Source organism: Prosopis cineraria, unplaced genomic scaffold, assembly GCF_029017545.1.
Source record: "Prosopis cineraria cultivar Desert tree isolate PC_DT_omini unplaced genomic scaffold, ASM2901754v1 PC12, whole genome shotgun sequence".
NCBI classification, from domain to species: domain Eukaryota; kingdom Viridiplantae; phylum Streptophyta; class Magnoliopsida; order Fabales; family Fabaceae; genus Prosopis; species Prosopis cineraria.
The window spans coordinates 830,101-847,391 of record NW_026555343.1 but is presented as its reverse complement, the minus strand read 5'-3'; the positions used below and the strand labels follow the sequence as shown (position 1 = coordinate 847,391).

The 17,291-nt window shown below is 35.9% G+C and overlaps 4 protein-coding genes across 6 annotated transcripts; 1 reads left to right on the top strand and 3 right to left on the bottom strand.

Moving 5' to 3' along the window:
• Nucleotides 1–228: 228 nt before the first annotated feature.
• Nucleotides 229–2,130, bottom strand: LOC129289486 (gamma-interferon-responsive lysosomal thiol protein-like). Its single transcript, XM_054926255.1, has 5 exons — nt 1,609–2,130; nt 1,311–1,376; nt 891–1,031; nt 641–733; nt 229–553 (listed from the first exon to the last, which is right to left on the bottom strand). Exons 1-5 carry the CDS (start codon nt 1,885–1,887, stop codon nt 467–469), a joined length of 666 nt encoding a protein of 221 aa, XP_054782230.1. The 5' UTR covers nt 1,888–2,130; the 3' UTR covers nt 229–466.
• A 343-nt stretch (nt 2,131–2,473) lies between these two features.
• On the bottom strand, nt 2,474–5,237 carry LOC129287648 (gamma-interferon-responsive lysosomal thiol protein-like). Of its 2 annotated transcripts, none has more exons than XM_054923870.1 (5): nt 4,862–5,237; nt 4,205–4,270; nt 3,106–3,243; nt 2,902–2,994; nt 2,474–2,801 (listed from the first exon to the last, which is right to left on the bottom strand). In XM_054923870.1, the coding sequence occupies exons 1-5, from the start codon at nt 5,219–5,221 to the stop codon at nt 2,643–2,645; spliced, it is 816 nt and encodes a 271-aa protein (XP_054779845.1). In that variant the 5' UTR covers nt 5,222–5,237; the 3' UTR covers nt 2,474–2,642. The 2 variants fall into 2 exon arrangements, with proteins under 2 accessions (XP_054779845.1, XP_054779846.1); XM_054923871.1 differs by having other exon boundaries at nt 4,961–5,237.
• A 4,035-nt stretch (nt 5,238–9,272) lies between these two features.
• Nucleotides 9,273–11,909, top strand: LOC129288423 (40S ribosomal protein S4-3). Of its 2 annotated transcripts, XM_054924981.1 has the most exons (6): nt 9,326–9,418; nt 9,639–9,674; nt 10,257–10,334; nt 10,437–10,617; nt 10,941–11,038; nt 11,305–11,909. In XM_054924981.1, the coding sequence occupies exons 2-6, from the start codon at nt 9,672–9,674 to the stop codon at nt 11,737–11,739; spliced, it is 795 nt and encodes a 264-aa protein (XP_054780956.1). In that variant the 5' UTR covers nt 9,326–9,418; nt 9,639–9,671; the 3' UTR covers nt 11,740–11,909. The 2 variants fall into 2 exon arrangements, with proteins under 2 accessions (XP_054780955.1, XP_054780956.1); XM_054924980.1 differs by lacking the exon at nt 9,639–9,674 and having other exon boundaries at nt 9,273–9,418.
• A 162-nt stretch (nt 11,910–12,071) lies between these two features.
• On the bottom strand, nt 12,072–17,278 carry LOC129288424 (ferritin-1, chloroplastic-like). The gene is made up of 8 exons (XM_054924983.1): nt 16,816–17,278; nt 16,601–16,684; nt 16,456–16,516; nt 16,266–16,353; nt 15,985–16,046; nt 15,779–15,844; nt 12,546–12,609; nt 12,072–12,323 (listed from the first exon to the last, which is right to left on the bottom strand). The coding sequence occupies exons 1-8, from the start codon at nt 17,115–17,117 to the stop codon at nt 12,283–12,285; spliced, it is 768 nt and encodes a 255-aa protein (XP_054780958.1). The 5' UTR covers nt 17,118–17,278; the 3' UTR covers nt 12,072–12,282.
• Between the last annotated feature and the right edge of the window lie 13 nt (nt 17,279–17,291).

Sequence of the window (17,291 nt, the reverse complement as noted above, 5' to 3'; positions counted from 1 at the left end):
GAAAAGGATTAATAAAATAAACGCTTTAATGTTTTAGATAAAGATGTAGTATCATGCTTACTTATATATATCTTCTTGAAACCATTGGTGGTGTAGCTGTGTTCTCACCTCTTTCTAGATGCTCCCGATCCTAACAAGTGAACCTATAGTGTGAAAAAGATCTTGGAAACCCACTAGTTTCTATGTGTGGGTGTTTTCAAGATGCTTCCCAGACCAAACACACACTACTTACACCAACTTTAATTAGTTGGTAAATTAATGAGTTCTTTGCATTGATTATAAGCTCGTAATATTAAAAATGTTAAGTTGATATAATACTGTGAGATAGATCAAGATGAATCTGCCATACTCCGTAGTTTCAATATTGTTTCAGCCTTTCAGGAAGTGCAAAGAGCCTTTCCAGCAATCATTTTTAAATCCGGGATAATAACAACTGCTCTTTTCCTGAATTCATTTCACAAAGTGATCAGTTGCTTTGTTGTTTATTGCAGGCTGCTGGCAAAGCAGGGCCATTGTAGGCCCTGCAAACGTAAGTTGTAAAATTTGCATAGTCCTGCATTACCAAAAACATCGATTAATCAATTAATCTTGATGAAAATCTTTGAATTAAAGGAAGGCAAAGACGGTTAAAGAGAGAAACCTTTCCAATAGGTTGATTGTTCACCACCACCCATGGGAGAAATTTATGGGATGGCCTAAGATTTGCGGTTTCATTCACATATTTTCTTCCCGGCTGCACAGAAATTCAAATAATGTTAAATTTGAAGACAATAGTATTGATGGATTAATAGTAGTTATAGCTTTAAAACTTTATAATTTACATTTTGAGAAGCATACAGGCCTATGGAAGAAGAGTATATATGGATAAAGTCAGAGAGATGTGAAAGAACCTGTGTTCCATTGCCTTGGTTATAACACTTGAGTACAGGCTTTTGAGGCAGATCCAATTCACTGAAGCAGCTTTCCCACTGCTTGAGCCTTCCCTCAATAACCAGAAATTCAAAGCAGTAAATCAAAGCATAATTTTTGCTCTGCATAACAGTTTTATTATATATTCTGTCACATACCTTCTCAGAGGCCAGATTTCTTTATACGTATTGAAGAACATGTTTAGATGGAAGAGAATGAACGAACTGAAACTGTTTGATTTACTGGCCCAAAAAAAAAAAACAAAGAAACTGTTTGATTTCAAACTAAAGATCAAGATATCCCATTTTCTTTCTAATCCATACATGCTCTTAAAGAAGCAGAGCCAGCATAGTATTAAAAAAGAAGAAGCAGCAGCAGCAGAGAAAGCATCTCAAGCGTACCACATCATCGGAAAGATTGAGGATACAGGATTCCAAAGAGTTCAGGTTACATTCATCCAGGCCATTCTGCCAAGTTTTGTATAATTATAAGCCGGATATAAGAAGGAACACCACACGTGAAAATAATTATGAATTAGCAGAAAGACCACAATTTGCACTCCCTCAGTTTTCTGTAAATTACATAACCAAGATGATAGTATGAAAGAAGCAAGATATGAGTATATCAAAAAAAGAAGTAAGATATGAACACAAATACAGACCAAAGGTAGTATTGATGATGCAGAGATTAAACAGGAACCTGACATGAGATGGAGTTGTTGGTGCTGTTGATTGAAGCATTTGCCCAAGGGACTAGCTGCAGACTCAAGATATCGCTGAGGTCTCTGTTAAAGACTTCGACTAAATTTCTTATGATGAATTCAGCACAAGGTTTGCTGAGGCTTTCATAGTACACTGTTAGATTAACTTTCTCGGAAGACGAAGCAGCAGCCTCAGTTTCAAGCATTAGAAAGCAGAGGGAAAAGGATATTATAATTGTGATTGCTAGTTTGAAAGAAGCCATTTTCGGAATCTCCATTCCGAGTCTGATTCTGAAGAGGAGAGGGAATACGTATCAATAAAAGTCAAGTCGTTGACAAAAGGTGTTTTTATGTTTCTTTATCTATAAAACCTCAATACTACAACCGTTAGGTAGTTTCTATTTCTGTTGGTTAGGTCAAGTTTGAGTTCTTTTATGGAAACTAAAAGAATCTCTTCTTTGTTTAGGGTTACCAAAGGGGCATGATGTTCACAATATTCAGAGGAAGCACAGAGCTCTATAGTCCACTCCAACACCAAACAGGTAATTGAATTGGTCTAGAGACTAGTTCAAAAGAAAATGTTTAAAACATAGTTGAATCATGTTAAATTGGTTACGAACAAAGCATTTTATTAAGTCAATTGAAATACTAATTCAATAGTTTAACAGTGCAAATGGTTGAGTTAATATGATTACTCCAACTTAATCATTATGGTTCTTTTTGTGATATGACTTCAAATCAAGATTAAAAAAAAAATTCATTTCAGACTTTAAAATTTAGATTCTCTCATTAGATAGATTTTAGTACATGATGATCGTCTAAAATTTATATCCGATCCAATTACAATTATAAAGTTTACAGCAATTTAGTGCAAAATGCAAACAAATTTTGCAGTCTATAAAGACAAATCGAACGATTTATAATAATTTTGGCTCGCACATTCGCAGACATGCTGTGTAACCTTCAGAATATTTCCAAAAAGGATGCAGAACAGGAAAAATAATTATATGTAATATTTAGGAGGAATCTGTCCCTAATGTGGTAGATAGTGAGAGGCATGGCAAACAGGAATAAAGGAATTGGTGTAGTGATTAGAGTCAGTGGTGGTGGGGACTGAAAGTGAAAGACAAGCATCTGGTTTAGGATTGCCCTTGAAAGCAGCGCAGATATACTTGAGAAAATTGGGATAGTCCTGCAGTCACAATAAAAAGCAGAGTCAGACCAAAATGTTGCCTTCACAGTGATTGAGTCGAGATCCTTACTTGAATTAAGTTTGGTTAAGAAGACGAAACCTCTTGAAGTGAGTGGTTGTCCACTACCACCCAGGGAACAAATCTAATGGGTGGATCAAGCTGAGCAGTTTGGTTGGCGTATATTTGCTCAATCTGCTTCGTTTTTCATATTACAAGAAAATGAAGGTGAGATTGATGATGTGGTGAATAATGAAAGAAAAAGAAAAGGAACGGAAACGGAGAGGAAAAGGACAAAGAAGAGACCAATCTGCCAGAGCCGTTGGAGTAGCAATCAAGAGGAGAAGAGTCTAAGCCGCTCATTTGGAAGCAGTTCACCCATTGGTTTTGCATCTTCTCTAGCGTTACTCTCTCCACGCAGTGTATGAATCTGAAATGCTTCATCTGAACATGCCTCCTTTTAATTAATTCTCAGCATCATATCTTTTATTTAAAAAAAAAAAAAAAACAAGAAGACACTACAACTGCATGCAATAGTCTAAAAAGCCGTGAAGTTCAAATATTGTTGGGCCTCAAAATCCACTCATCGGGCGATCGGGATTATATTGGGCTCTTGACTTATAAAAATACAACATGCAAGAATGCAGTTCTATTTTATTTTTCCGTTTCTATATATTTTAATAGATTTTTTCTTTTTTGGGCCAAATATTTTAATAGAATTGAAAGATTGAAAAGATGAGTATCAAATTAAAAAAAGCTAGGATTATTTCTAACTAGGTGGGTCTTCCTTCATTGCAGTACAACTGCTGGAAAATAAGTTGCTATTTGTAATAATTTTATATTTTATATTCTATATTATGATCTGTAATAAAATTCAAAATTCCTATCCATTTGAAAGTCTTTGAAGTTAGGATGTTGATTTGAATTTTTGTTTTTCTCAATGGCTTTAAGTTTTAACAATCAACTTGTTCTATGAAATTCAAAACAAGTTTCACAAGAGTACTTGTTTACATAACCTAATTCAAGTTTCCTAATTTTAAAATTAAAAAAAATATAATAAGTGTCCGACTTGAACAAGAAAAAACATAATATCTAATAAAATTGTAAAATATATAATAATTCATCATTAAGACAGTGGCATGCAAAATGTGATCCAGTGAACTAAAAACAGAGAGCCATTATATCAGTTCTTGTGAGCATCATTGGCTAAGTAAGATTATCAATTGAAGGTTCTTGCTATAAAAACAGAATTTTTAGGATCTTTGTGCTTGCTTAGTTGCATAATATTAAAACCAGAATGCAAAATTCGAAGACATCTCTCACTTTATAAAAACAGTGATTAAGAAATAAATCAATTTGAGAACTATGCATGAGCAAATGAAAATGTAAAGGTGGTAGTACATACCACATCAGGATAGATTTTGATAGTGCAGGCCTCGACTGTGTTGAGTAAGCATTCCTCCTCTCCATGCTGCACTTTAAACCATAATAAAAATCGTTGTTAACATTACAGAATTATAAATAAATCTACTATTAGTTCAAAAAAAAAGTACTATATTAATTAAGCTGTTGTATAGTGTAACTTGAAATATGAAATCATTAATCATTAATGTCATAACGACATGATCTATCAAGTCCTTGTTGTCGGTGTTAAATTTGAAAAAAATAGATAAACTGGTGGTAGATGAAAAACATAGATGGGTAATAAATCAGCAACATAAACATGAAATTAATAAAAGTCAGAGTACCTATGTTGATGTGATAATGATTCCAGAAAATTAAAAGACCAGTTTCTGTAATAAATTTCGTTTCGTCATCACAAAATTCAGAGTTCCCTTGAATAATTAGAGGAGTAGTGCAAAGAAATTCGTTGGCAAAAAACAAAAAAAAATAATAATAAATATTTTAAAAGCCAAACAGCAATATATTCTTGAACATCATCCATTTGAAGACAAGATATTAATGGGCAAGAGTGATGAAATATGACATGAAAATGCTAATGATAATAATGACTACTTATGAGTCAGTCATTCAAACAGTGGCTTGAAGAACGGTGGGCAACCTGACAAAGAAAGGAACCATCGGGTGTGATGAAGGCGTTGCCCCAGGGGATCATTGCGAGATTAACAATGGAGATGAGACCCGTTTGGAAGATTCTCACCAGATGATTCACTATGAATTCTGCACAATACGGACACAGAGTCTCGTAGTACACAGACACCGTCACCTTCTCGGCTTCGAGGCGATCTCCTCCATGTGAAGAAGATGATGAAGAAGCAGAAGAAGAAGAAGAAGAAGAAGAAGAAGAAGGGACGACCAGTAGCAACAGCAAGAGCAACGACAGAGGAAGAAGGAGGAAGCACAGGATGAAGAAGAAGACAGAACGAGGAGAACAAGAAGAGGACCGATTTGGCATTTTCATTTTCAAGTACAGGACTTTGCTTCACTTGTTTGTGTTGTGTATTTCTTGCATACTAGGCTTTTCATGCAAGTTAGGTATATATCTCTCGCATTGTCACTTCCCCCCTTTTTTACTTGTGCAAGTGAGAGTGACCTTAAACCCTTTTAATTTCAACAATTCTTTTTTCTTTTTTGGCTTAATTATCACATTTTTAGTACTATTTTTATTTGTCCATTTACCAGGAGTTGTCATGCCCAAAGAAGAGAACACTTACCAAGATAGTCGTAATACATTAGTATTTATTATTTTTTGACCATCGCATCACATTAGTATTTATTATTTAAAAAAATTGCATACAAGAATATCATTGAAAAATATTATTCATAAATAAAGACTAATATGAAATTGATTGTTTTTAAAATGAGAATATAAATTTATTTTTTGTTAAGTGATAACTTGTTATTAGTCATTGTCTGTGAATAATATTATTCAATGGTCCTTAAGTGTGATTTTTCCTTTATTATTAATAGAATTGTGAGTGACATTTTGTATATTGAATTAAATATTAAATAATTTATATAATTTAATTGTTTTTTAACCAATCAGCAATATTGATATATTTATTGAGAACAAGACAAGGGTTCAAATAAAAGCCACAAGGCCATGGGAGAGGCATGAAACAAAACAAAGTAAAGAGTACGAAAATCACATGAAAAAGAGACCAATAGCCAACATTAGCAAACCCCGTGCCTTGCAAATTAAGAGGAGTGAATAGTTTTTTGTCTATTATGATCAGAAGGGAAAAAAAAAAAGCAATAGGTGATGGATGTCCCACAGCCTTTGATGCCAAATGTCAGGTTCCACATTAAGAGACTTAAGGAGGGTCCCCACTATATAAGTGGGTGTACTGTACACTCCAGTCAGCTAGCTTTTTGAGGAGAGAGTAATGACCCCATGACAAAATAGTGTCATAGCTAGATCTAAATTTATTCAGTTGGTGGGTCACCTGTGATGGGGCATCATGGGTTGGCTAGAGGAGTTGTTTGATCTCACATTGGAGAGACTTGGGAAAGATCCCCACTATATAAGTGGGTGCGTTGCACACCCTAATAAACTAGCTTTTTGAGAAAAGAGTAATGATCCCGTAACACAGAGTTGCAAATATATCACTGCAAAAAAGGAAGCTCCTTCTTCAAGAAGAGGAATAATAGATTTTTGAAAATTGAAAACAACTTTCAAAATTAGAAAAATTATAGTAGGCTCAAACTAGCCATATCTATTAACAAAAAAAAAATCCAGAAAACAATAAAACTCCTAAAAAGAAGAAACAAGCTAGAAAAAAACACAAATACATGATAAAAGATAATCCTAGACATAGCCAAGGGGTACCAAGTAATCTAAGCAAACCTAGGGAATCCCCATTCCTAGCCACACTACCATGATTCTCCCGATGTCCTAAGGTAGCTGCAGAATAGCCACCAAGAAGCTTAGAGTAAACAGTCAAAATTCACAACAACTGGCTCAATGTGTTTAGCATATGCCTAGTGCCCTCAACATTGCAAACTTGTGTTATTGAATTCCATCAAAGCCTTGAATTATCTACCTTCATAGCCTTGGATTTATCTACTATTGTCTTAATTCCTTTACTCGAACCGTCCTTTTGCTCTCATTTCCCAACCTTTGAATATGTACCAAACACATTGTCAATATAGCTCTAGCTCTTAAGTTTTGATTCCATAGCCATCCCCAACTTTGAAGCCAAAAGAAGCTTGCCAATCATTTGAATCAAGATCTTCAAAGTGTTGGCATCTTCTACTCCATTGCCCTCCTTTGCTTTCCTTCCAGCCATAATCCTTCAACAATCTACCACTCACTTCCATTTAGACACTCAACAAACATCATCTCACCTTTATTCATTGGCCATCGTAGCTGTCGAGAGCACAACCATACTCCCACCATAGAAAAATCCAAAAACTTAGGAGAAACCTTAAGAGAGCAAACGAAGAAACTACTTCAACCATAAGTTAATTTAATAGGTTTCAAAGGTTGATTCAGTTCAATTTCATTTTTTATTATGATGAAGTTCAATTGAACAAGTTAGTTTGACAAAATAAAACAATTGAATTTGAGTTATAGTGAATTCAATTTGGTTTAATTCTTACATAAATTGACATGAATCAATCAAAAAAATTACTAATGATCAACAACAAGCAGGTTTAAAATATTGTGTATCCATATGATGAAAACGAAGGAAATTGACTTCAGCATGCACGATGATGTAATAGAAAGAATTCCCTTGAGAGAGGTGCTTTTTAAAAATATTTACATCAATTGATAATCAATTAATAACTGTATTGAAATATTTTCTTGAATACCAACAATAGAATCCAGTTTCATTGCTCATCTAGCACTGAGAGTTCATCACATCTAGACCATTCAGCTCTAAATGGTTTTGATTTAAAATTTTTGTACTTTCATTTTTTAAATAATTATTTTAATGGATATAAAATCTAAAATAAAGACAATCTCTTAACTATCAATTTAAAAAAAATACTCCTTCTGTTAAAAAAATATAAAACAATTTTAATTGAATCTTACCTCCAATAAAGTAGTTATTTATTTTCAAACTAACTCTATATTTTTATATTTATTTCTATTTAATAATAAGATATTTCACCTTAAAATAAATATAAAGTGATTTATTTAATAGAAGTATTTTTTTAAAAAAGTAATGATTATACTTTGAAAAGTTAAAAATATTTTATATTTTTTTAACACCAAACCCTTAAAAAAATACATTATATTTTTAAACGAAGGGAGTAATTTTTATTCAAAAAGCACCCATTAAAAAACTATAAATTTAGACTATGAAAATTGGAATTGAACAATCAAAAGATTATAAGCTCTAAATACTCATACGTATGATGAGCATTATTGAAATTGGTTCCTACTGACAAAGTCTAAATTTTCACATTTCATTAATCAATTATCATTCCACCACTTGTGCTTGTGTACAAACTCCAACTCTAAATTTGATTGACCTTTCTCGTTTTACCACCTGTGCCTGTTCACTAAATCCAAGTTTTAATGGCAATTTGTATTCAATAGATCCCTAAATAATATAAACATTTATAGTAATCTAAAAATACATATTTATAATTAAAACTTAATATTATTTCTCACCTTTCTTTTGTTAAAAGACACCTTAACACTCTATGCTTTAAATGAGTTTGCATAAATTTAGAATCATAACAAACAAAATAAAGCATCGAGCTAGTGACATTAAATGGCAATACTATAAATTCGTTAACAAAATGAATTATGTTGGTTAAAAAAATTATGAATTATGACGTGTGTTAATTATTGTAACTGTTGTTGACAATGAAATAGTTCCATCATTCATATAATGGCCACAACTTTAAGTAAATTTATGACAGAAATCTAAACTCAAAACATAAACTCAAATTATAAATATATAAGAATTTACATTTATTAATAAATAGCATTTAAAAATATATGATTGAATAATTAAAATATAAAATATGATCATAATTTAATTTAAATATATTTAAAAATAAATTATTAAAATTAATTTTATCTACATTCATAAATTATTATACTCAACATAGAAATTTTAAAATAAAAAATTATTTTTAATAATTTTTTATTTTTTATTAATAATAGGGTGATAGGTGTTCGTAGAGAAAACATTTCAGGACATTTTTATCCTTTAACTTTAAGATTTAATTGTATGGTTTTATTTTATTAACTTGACATTTATGACCTAAAAATGTCCGGGTTTTTTCACTTTTTTAATGGAAAGTAAAATTTCATAAAAGAGAATTTACAAAGCAAAGAAAAGGAAAATTACAAAGTATAAGACTTAACGTTAAGAAATGGATTGTTGGTTAAAAAAACCAAACAAAGGTTAAGAAATGGGTTTTCTCCTTTTTTATTTGGGTAAAAAAAATCCACATAAAAACTGGAAAAATTCCAACATTCATCAGCCCAGAAGAAGAAAAAAGTCCAACTTTGTTTGGACAATAAATCAAAACTACCCATAACCCGTTTCATTTTAAACTCGCTAAATCCCCGAAATTCCTCTTCTTCTTCGACTCGATATATATACTTAAACGCAGCCTAGGGTTTCAGGCCAGGGACTGGGAGCAGTGGCTAGCGGACTAAGGATTTCATTACTGAGCTCAGGATACCAAGATGGTCAGTCATTCCTCCCAAATCTTATTACGCTTTCCTATGTGATTACAGTTTCTTACCTGTAGCTTCAAAGTTTCCTCATTTGTGATCTTTTTCATCCATGGTCGGAGCCCCATGCTTCTGACTGGCGTATTTAGCGTCTATGTGAATTAAATAAGTTCTTGATTTTGACCATGATGCTTATATTTTTATTTTTTATGACTTTGATCGATCGGCCTTCCAGTGCGGAGGGAGATAAATTTCGGTGTGTCATGTTATGGTATGTACTGTCGGTTTATTTCATAGCTGCGAACAGCGATGCTCCTTCTTCCTGTGTGCTCTATTCGCTGATGCGTTTTTGCGCTGTAGAAGATATCTACATTATCTGCTGGGTAGATAAACCCCTGAAAAATGAAAATATGAGTTCGAGCTCCTATGGAGTTTACAACTTATCTCAAAGTTCTATATGCCTGATCCTGGACGAGAAAATGTTTTCCCACTTTCACATTTTGCTATTGGAATTATTAGTCCCGTGGATATTCTCTCCTTCGGTTCAATCAAGGTCGTCAATCAAAATGTTTTCCGTCGATATTCTATCAATGTAGAAAATGTTGTTCTACATGCTTAATGCTTCCATTTGTTGCATGGGTTCAAAAGCCTGGATCCATTGTACCCAACATATTCAATACTTTCAATTTGATATCTGTTTGTGACTAAAGGCTATTTTAACCCATTTGTCCTAATTTCAATGTTCACTTATTTATTTTTTGAACGACTTTATGATATTTGCTGTAATACTGCGGATAATGGTATGCGCTTATAAACTCATATTATCTGTGGTAACTTTTTTCTTGAATTTCAGGCTAGGGGATTGAAGAAACACTTGAAGAGGCTCAATGCTCCCAAGCATTGGATGCTTGATAAGCTTGGTGGTGCCTTTGTATGCTTCTTTTCTAGTTCTTGTTTTGGTTTTATTTACTTGTTTTCTTTTGAAACATTCATTTACGTTCCAATGCACCTACTCAAAATTCTGTTTGTGCAGGCACCGAAGCCATCATCTGGACCCCACAAGTCAAGGGAATGTTTACCTCTTATCCTTATACTGCGAAACAGATTGAAATATGCTCTCACATATAGAGAAGTCATTTCCATCTTGATGCAGCGCCATGTTCTTGTTGATGGCAAGGTTAGGACAGATAAGACATACCCGGCTGGTTTCATGGGTATGTGAATTCAACTTGATTGCTGGATGATGTTGATCAAACTGTGTTTTCAGCTTATTATTGATTTGATTTATTGGACAATGGTGCAACTTTTCAAGTATAATTCGTTTCAATGCTTCGGATATAGATGTCTAAGCAACAAAACTCAAAATCTTAGTCGGTTGCCATTTCTTTGTTCAAGTAATTTTTCATTCGGAGTAATATCTTTCTCCACACTACTTTTGTATGGTCCAACAGCCTGCAATAAACGTGATTAGTTATTCTTGATAATGTTGCAACTGTTTCATATGGTTACCTTTCTTCTTTTCCATCATTATTATCAGATGTTGTATCTATTCCAAAGACCAATGAAAGCTTCCGGCTTCTCTATGACACAAAGGGCCGTTTCCGTCTCCACTCATTAAGGGATGAAGAGGCAAAGGTATGTCTGATCTGATTTTTCAACCTACGATATCAAATCTTAACAGTAACATGTCTATAGTATGTGGATGTTGCGAATGATTAATTTGTGCTTCGCTTTCCAAAAACTTCTCAAGTAGACTATATTACCGTATCATTAGTTGCTGTTGCTAATTGACATTGCAAAAGGAAGCACGCGGTTGTATGGACACTTTGGACCTTTTACCTGGATTTATGTTAGTTGTTGTAGTTTTTGCCTAAGTGATTTCTGTATTTTACACATTGCAGTTTAAGCTTTGCAAGGTTCGATCTGTTCAGTTTGGACAGAAGGGCATCCCTTATCTGAACACCTATGATGGCCGCACCATCCGATATCCAGATCCGTTGATCAAAGCAAATGACACCATTAAGCTGGACCTGGAAACCAACAAGATCACTGACTTCATCAAATTTGATGTTGGGAATGTTGTTATGGTGACTGGAGGAAGGAACAGAGGTCGTGTCGGGGTGATCAAGAACAGAGAAAAGCACAAGGGAAGCTTTGAAACCATCCACGTCCAGGATGCTACTGGGCATGAGTTTGCTACTCGCATGGGTAATGTGTTCATTATCGGTAAAGGGTCAAAGCCGTGGGTGTCTCTTCCTAAAGGCCGTGGTATCAAGTTGTCTATCATTGAGGAGGCTAGAAAGAGACTTGCTGCTCAAAATGAGGCAGCTGCATAAATCTGATTCGCATCATATTTCGACTCTTAGATTGTTCGTCAGAGTTGGCCTTGCGGCTTAGTTTGAGAGTAGTCTCTTTTTTTTCCTTTTCAATTTTGTTCAATTCAACAGTGAAATTTTGAGCAACTCAATTGTTTTTTTAATTTTAATTTCTCTTGTTTTCGGTATTATGTTGAATGTTTCCACGTAGAATTAGTCTTTCCATATAAAGTAGTGCAATTCCGGCTATGCTATTATGCAAGCGGCAGAACTAAATTTAACATTTCCTATGACGGCTCTGGATTTGAAGTGAAGCTTTAATTGGTCTCGTGGAATTTCTGTGTGAGCTCATGTGCACGATTGAAACGGCGATTTTCATTTCTAACCCAAGGCGATTGCGTAGAACTATTATTTCCATTCCAGTTCTCACCGTTAATTAATAAACCACCTAGCCGCACTAATTTCAACATCCTGCAAACACGAAAACAGCAAACCGACAAGCCAAACTAGAGCAAAGCAATCGTCTGAGAATCACAAGACCAAACTGGTCATCCCTTGTCTTCCTCACGCATGATGACGAAGTCTTTGATCAAAGTGCCACACGCCTACAAGCCAAGAACCAGCAATTGTGATAATAATCATCCATGAATGTAACAATTTTTTTTTATCCAGTGGACTATCAGGGAATTCACTTTTGACAAGTTTCTAAACTATACGCCTACTTATGATTGGTTTGAGTCTATATATTTTGAATTTTGTTGCGTTAATACACAAAGCAATATTGGATGAACAATAGGGAATGAAATGTATTATAAATGGATACATACCGTGACCCTTGCCAACCATTCTCAATTGAGCCACATAGTTCGCTATCTCCTCGATTGCTTCAACCTGTACAAAGGAAAACGTGTTTGGTTTACCTTACTGAAGAACATTGTTGATAGAAAATATGGTAAATATTACTTTAGAAGAAAATAGTTAAATAGCTTTGTGTTACTTTTTGTTTAACTACTTTTTGTAAATTTCCCTATGAAGGAAACCAGCCAGCAAGTGGGAAGATTTTAAATATTTTGTTTTAGCAAGTGGGTAGAGGTTTCTTTGTTGGGAAGGAAACCTCATGCTTATAAATAGGTTGTCTCATGTAAGTGGGATCAGACTTGGAAGAAAGAATATTTGAGTATTATGATTCTCTGGAAGCTCACTCTCACTCCCTCTTCATCTGCCTCCTTCCCCTCCACTCTTTTGCCTTCATCTTTTTCAAGTATTCTGTTTCTCTTCTCTCCCTCTATGTTCTTGTCCCCTCATCTCTCACTCTCTGGTTTCTGTTTCATCTCCCATTTCCCTTTCTTTTTTAAATGAGCGAGTATGTGTTGCATCAATTTTCATGTTTCCTTCTCTATATTTTTTGGTTTAAAGGGCAAAAATGTTCAAAATTTTTTTAAAAGGAGTATTGAATATTCTTATTTTTAGAATGAGCAATGTTACCCAATAAAAAAAAAATAGAGCAATGTCGCCATTTTTCAATGGTTAACTAACGTTGATTGACAGCTTATTCAAATCTCCTGAACACTGAGAACGTGACATGGCAAATAAGCTTTGAAATCATCCATTGAAGTTTCATCATCGACCTCCTCTAGAGGAGTACAAAGCATTCGAGAAGTATACATACAAGGATCAAATACTAGTTCTGAGTCATACACAGGCTGTTAGGTAACTTTGGGACACTCAATGTTTCGTCCACAATTCATAGCAGATGATCCAATAAGCTCATCCTCTTTTCTTTCCTACCTTAACCAAGAAGCCAAGACGACCTTAGAATGCACATCAACTGCATGTTGTCTTGCTGACTGAAGGCTTCGTCGAAGCAACTTCGAATCCGACAACCCATGAAATATTGCGTATTGCTCGAAACACACCTTGGGTTTCTCGAATTGAGGGCAAGTGTTGATTCTTTGATATAAATCAGCTAGAGTTTCAAGAAAATCAATGGGCTTGATAATAGTTCAATTTTTAGTTCTAGAAGATCAATCAAAGGTAACCCATAAGGCAGAAGGCCCTTAGACAATGTCAGCAATTACTGTAGCGTTCAGATTCCTAATCGATTTGGACCAAATAGATTGGGCTCTAAGGTGGCCTAGCTTGTCGCCGCCGGCAGTGGCAGTCAGAGCATCAGTGTAGATCTGAGTGCCCTTACACCCATCCATTACCTTTGAAATACACATAGTAGTGAAGAAATTATGCTGCATCTTCTTCCCTTTGTAGTGAAGAAATTATGCTGCATCTTCTTCCCTTCTTGAAAATAGTATAGTTCAATAGCTCGGCCCTTACACGGTGATTCCTGAAGATTGAACACCTAGAATGCGACATGAATCAGTTTCCAAATTCCTCTCTTTTGTAAAACCATGAAAATTTGAGCTTGCTTGCCCCACAATCGTTCTAGCCCTATTGCATCATTCCAAGTGTTCAATCTTTGTCATGAGTCCCACATCGGGAGGCCACATTAGTGGAATGTGGTTTATAAGTCAGTCGGGCACCCTCCCCTTGTGAGGCATCTTTTGAGGGTGAGTTCTATGCAGATAGCTTGTGGTTATGATATTGGTGCTTTCATTGAGAGTCGACGTTCGCGAAAAGGGCTACCCATGAAGGGGTTAACCGGCCGAAGGCTGAGTAAAGCATCGTGGAGTGTGAGCCTTCACGAACGTCGGCTCTTTAAGGGTGGGCTATGTCATAAGTCCCATATCGGGAGGCCACATTGATGGAATATGATTTATAAGTCAGTTGGGCACCCTCCCCTTACAAAGGGCCTTTTGGGGGTGAGTTCTACCCAGATGGCTTATGATTGTGACATTGGTGCTCTCATTGAGAGTCGTTGTTTGCAGAAAGGGCTATCCATAGAGGGACTGACTGGCCAAAAGCCAAGTGAAGCGTCGTGGAATGTGAGCTGTCGCGGACGTCGACTCTTAAGGGGTGGGCTATATCATGAGTCCCATATCGGGAGGCCACATTAGTGGAATGTGGTTTATAAGTCAGTTGGGAATCCTCCTCTTATGAGGCGCCTTTTGGGGATAAGTTCTACCCAGATGGCTTGTGGTTGTGACATTGATTGTCACGAGTCCCACATCAGGGAGCCTCACAAGTATTGTAGGGTTTATAAGTGTGAGAAACTCTCCCACCCAACAGGCTAGTCTTTTGGGATGGGCTCTCCCTTTAGGCTTGTGCTCGTTACATTGGTGCTTTCATTGAGAGTTCGGTGTCATGGAAAGGGCTACCCACGAAGGGTTCTGATCTGCAGAAGGCCAAGTAAAGTGCTGTGGAGTGAAACCGCTAGGGACGTCGGCTCTTGACGGGGTGGCATTGTCACAAGTCCCACATCAAGGAGCCTCATAAATATTGTGGGGTTTATAAATGTGAGGGGCTCTCCTACCCAACAAGTTAGTCTTTTGGGATGGGCTCTCCCTTTGAGTTTGTATTCGTCACATTGGTGCTTTCATTGAGAGTTGCCATTTGCAGAAAGGGCTACCCACGGAGGGGCTGATTGGCCGAAGGCTGAGTAAAGCCTCGTGGAGCGTGAGTTGTCGCGGATGTCAGCTCTTAAAGGGTGGGCTATGTCATGAGTCCCACAATGGGAGACCACATTAGTGGAATGTGGTTTATAAGTCAGCTAGGCACCCTCCCCTTAGGAGATGCCTTTTGAAAGTGAGTTCTACCCAAATAGCTTGTGGTTGTGACAGTCTTCAAGTGATTTCAGCAACCCATTAGCCAACATTAGTCAACCATTAGAAAAGGACAACATTGCTCTACTTTTTATGCTTTCAGGGCAATGTTACTTCTTCTAAAATGCAAGGGTATCCAACATTCCTTTTAAAACACTTTTGAAGTATTTTTTCCTTTTAATCCTTTAACGTAATAAAATACTCACGGAAAAAAAACACAATGGAATACTCAAGAAATTATAAGAATGACTATATAGGGATTTCCTTTCAAATTTCGTGCCTATCTCTTGGCTCTAGCTCCAGAATTCAAGTGAGTTAAAAAGGGCCATAAAACGGATCAATGTTACCTGCTCACGGAGAAACTCGCTCTGAATGAAGTGGGCCAATTCAGGATCATTGTTGCGGTCTGCAACCTACCATTGATCAAGATTCAAGAACAAGGAAAATCTAGTATTGATTAGCCTTTAAACACAAAGGTATAATAATAATTTGCAGTTTGCTATCAGGGAAAACCGGAAAATTTTCAACCGGAAGCGAAAGAAAAAGACATTACACTGTACACATTCAGCAGTTTCTCGTTTGTTAACTTCTCCAAAGACAGAGCTAATTCCATAGCTGCATAAATCACGCAAGTAAAATAGGGAACCAAAAGTTTAGTAGTATAAAAAATGAAAGTTTAAGCAAGTGAATTATATAATAGCTGGGATAAGGAGTGATTAAAGAATGTCAATTTTTGAATAGATATGGAGAATCACAATCCGACTGAAGAGCATGAACATATACTTCACGATGAAATTTACCAAGTGATTTGAATAATGCAACCAGAAGACTCACCATACAAAGCATCCCCCTTTTCAACATGCTCAAAATCCGAGGGAGGATTCTTGATAGGGTGAAGTAACACTCGTCCACCACGATCGTTCTATAAAATTCTCAGTTACAAGAATCATTAGGTGGACCCATCTATATACCTCAAGCAAGAATCTAAAAGGTTTTAGCTCATGGATTATGAGGAGGCAAAAACCTGATATTTCATAAGTTTTTCAGCATGACCTCTTTCTTCTTCACTTGATGCCTTGAAAAACCTGTTTCCTCCAGGAAATCATAACATGCAATTCATTAGAGAATGAATTATATGAAGGAAGCCTATGGGTTTGTCCGAATGTTACTTGGCAAAGCCCTTCAGAGCAACGTTGTCTCTGTCAAAGTATGCAAACATGGAGTGGTACACATAGGAAACATTGTACTCCACACTGTCAGGCGAATTTAATTAGAGTTATTACCAACAGTACTCTAAAGAAAAGAAAAAATATGATACAAAATATCTTTTCGGCCTTTTGGCTAAGAAGAAAAAGATGTCATGAGTAAGATGACAAGCACTCACTTGATCTGCTCGTTGATGGCAGCTTCACATTCATCTTGGTAGAACTGGCGAGCCAACGAAACTTGAGGGGAAATGGGAACAGCAAGAACCTCCTTCTCGATCTCCTGAAATGGTTCGAAAATAACGGCAGTGGCTGCAGAGTTCGCCTGAGGCGACGCCCTGACCATGAAATTTCTTCGGCGTCCTCTGATCTTCGCAAGACTCAGAGACGAAGAACGCAAAGAAGTGTGATTTATTGGGAGACCACCCGCACCAATGGGCGAAAGAGAAAAGGAAGATACTCGGGAACATGCAAGAGCCATTTCTGACACAAGTCGGTGTAATCTGGAAAACCAGCAGTGGAAAAGATAATAGATTTGAGAAGCAGCAATGAAGAAGAATCAATGAACGGTGGTGTGCTAAAACTTTGAATGGTAAAGGTGAAAGGAAGCAATCGTGGCGAGGAGCCGTGACAGAAGCTGAATGTATTTCAATAT

Excerpts from the sequence above, each read along its gene's own strand:
- LOC129288423 (XM_054924980.1), top strand. Across the intron at positions 10,335-10,436 it reads ATAAGCTTGGTGGTGCCTTT|GCACCGAAGCCATCATCTGG; the intron begins GTATGCTTCTTT and ends CTGTTTGTGCAG. Across the intron at positions 10,618-10,940 it reads ATACCCGGCTGGTTTCATGG|ATGTTGTATCTATTCCAAAG; the intron begins GTATGTGAATTC and ends CATTATTATCAG.
- LOC129288424 (XM_054924983.1), bottom strand. The coding sequence starts at position 17,117 with ATGGCTCTTGCATGTTCCCGAGTATCTTCCTTTTCTCTTTCGCCCATT. Across the intron at positions 16,517-16,600 it reads GCTCTGAAGGGCTTTGCCAA|GTTTTTCAAGGCATCAAGTG; the intron begins GTAACATTCGGA and ends TGGAGGAAACAG. Across the intron at positions 12,324-12,545 it reads AATGGTTGGCAAGGGTCACG|GCGTGTGGCACTTTGATCAA; the intron begins GTATGTATCCAT and ends CTTGGCTTGTAG.
- LOC129287648 (XM_054923870.1), bottom strand. The coding sequence starts at position 5,221 with ATGAAAATGCCAAATCGGTCCTCTTCTTGTTCTCCTCGTTCTGTCTTC. Across the intron at positions 4,271-4,861 it reads ATGGTTCCTTTCTTTGTCAG|CATGGAGAGGAGGAATGCTT; the intron begins GTTGCCCACCGT and ends TTTAAAGTGCAG. Across the intron at positions 3,244-4,204 it reads TCAAAATCTATCCTGATGTG|ATGAAGCATTTCAGATTCAT; the intron begins GTATGTACTACC and ends AGGCATGTTCAG.
- LOC129289486 (XM_054926255.1), bottom strand. The coding sequence starts at position 1,887 with ATGGAGATTCCGAAAATGGCTTCTTTCAAACTAGCAATCACAATTATA. Across the intron at positions 1,032-1,310 it reads TCAATCTTTCCGATGATGTG|AGCAAAAATTATGCTTTGAT; the intron begins GTACGCTTGAGA and ends ACTGTTATGCAG. Across the intron at positions 554-640 it reads ACAATCAACCTATTGGAAAG|GACTATGCAAATTTTACAAC; the intron begins GTTTCTCTCTTT and ends TTGGTAATGCAG.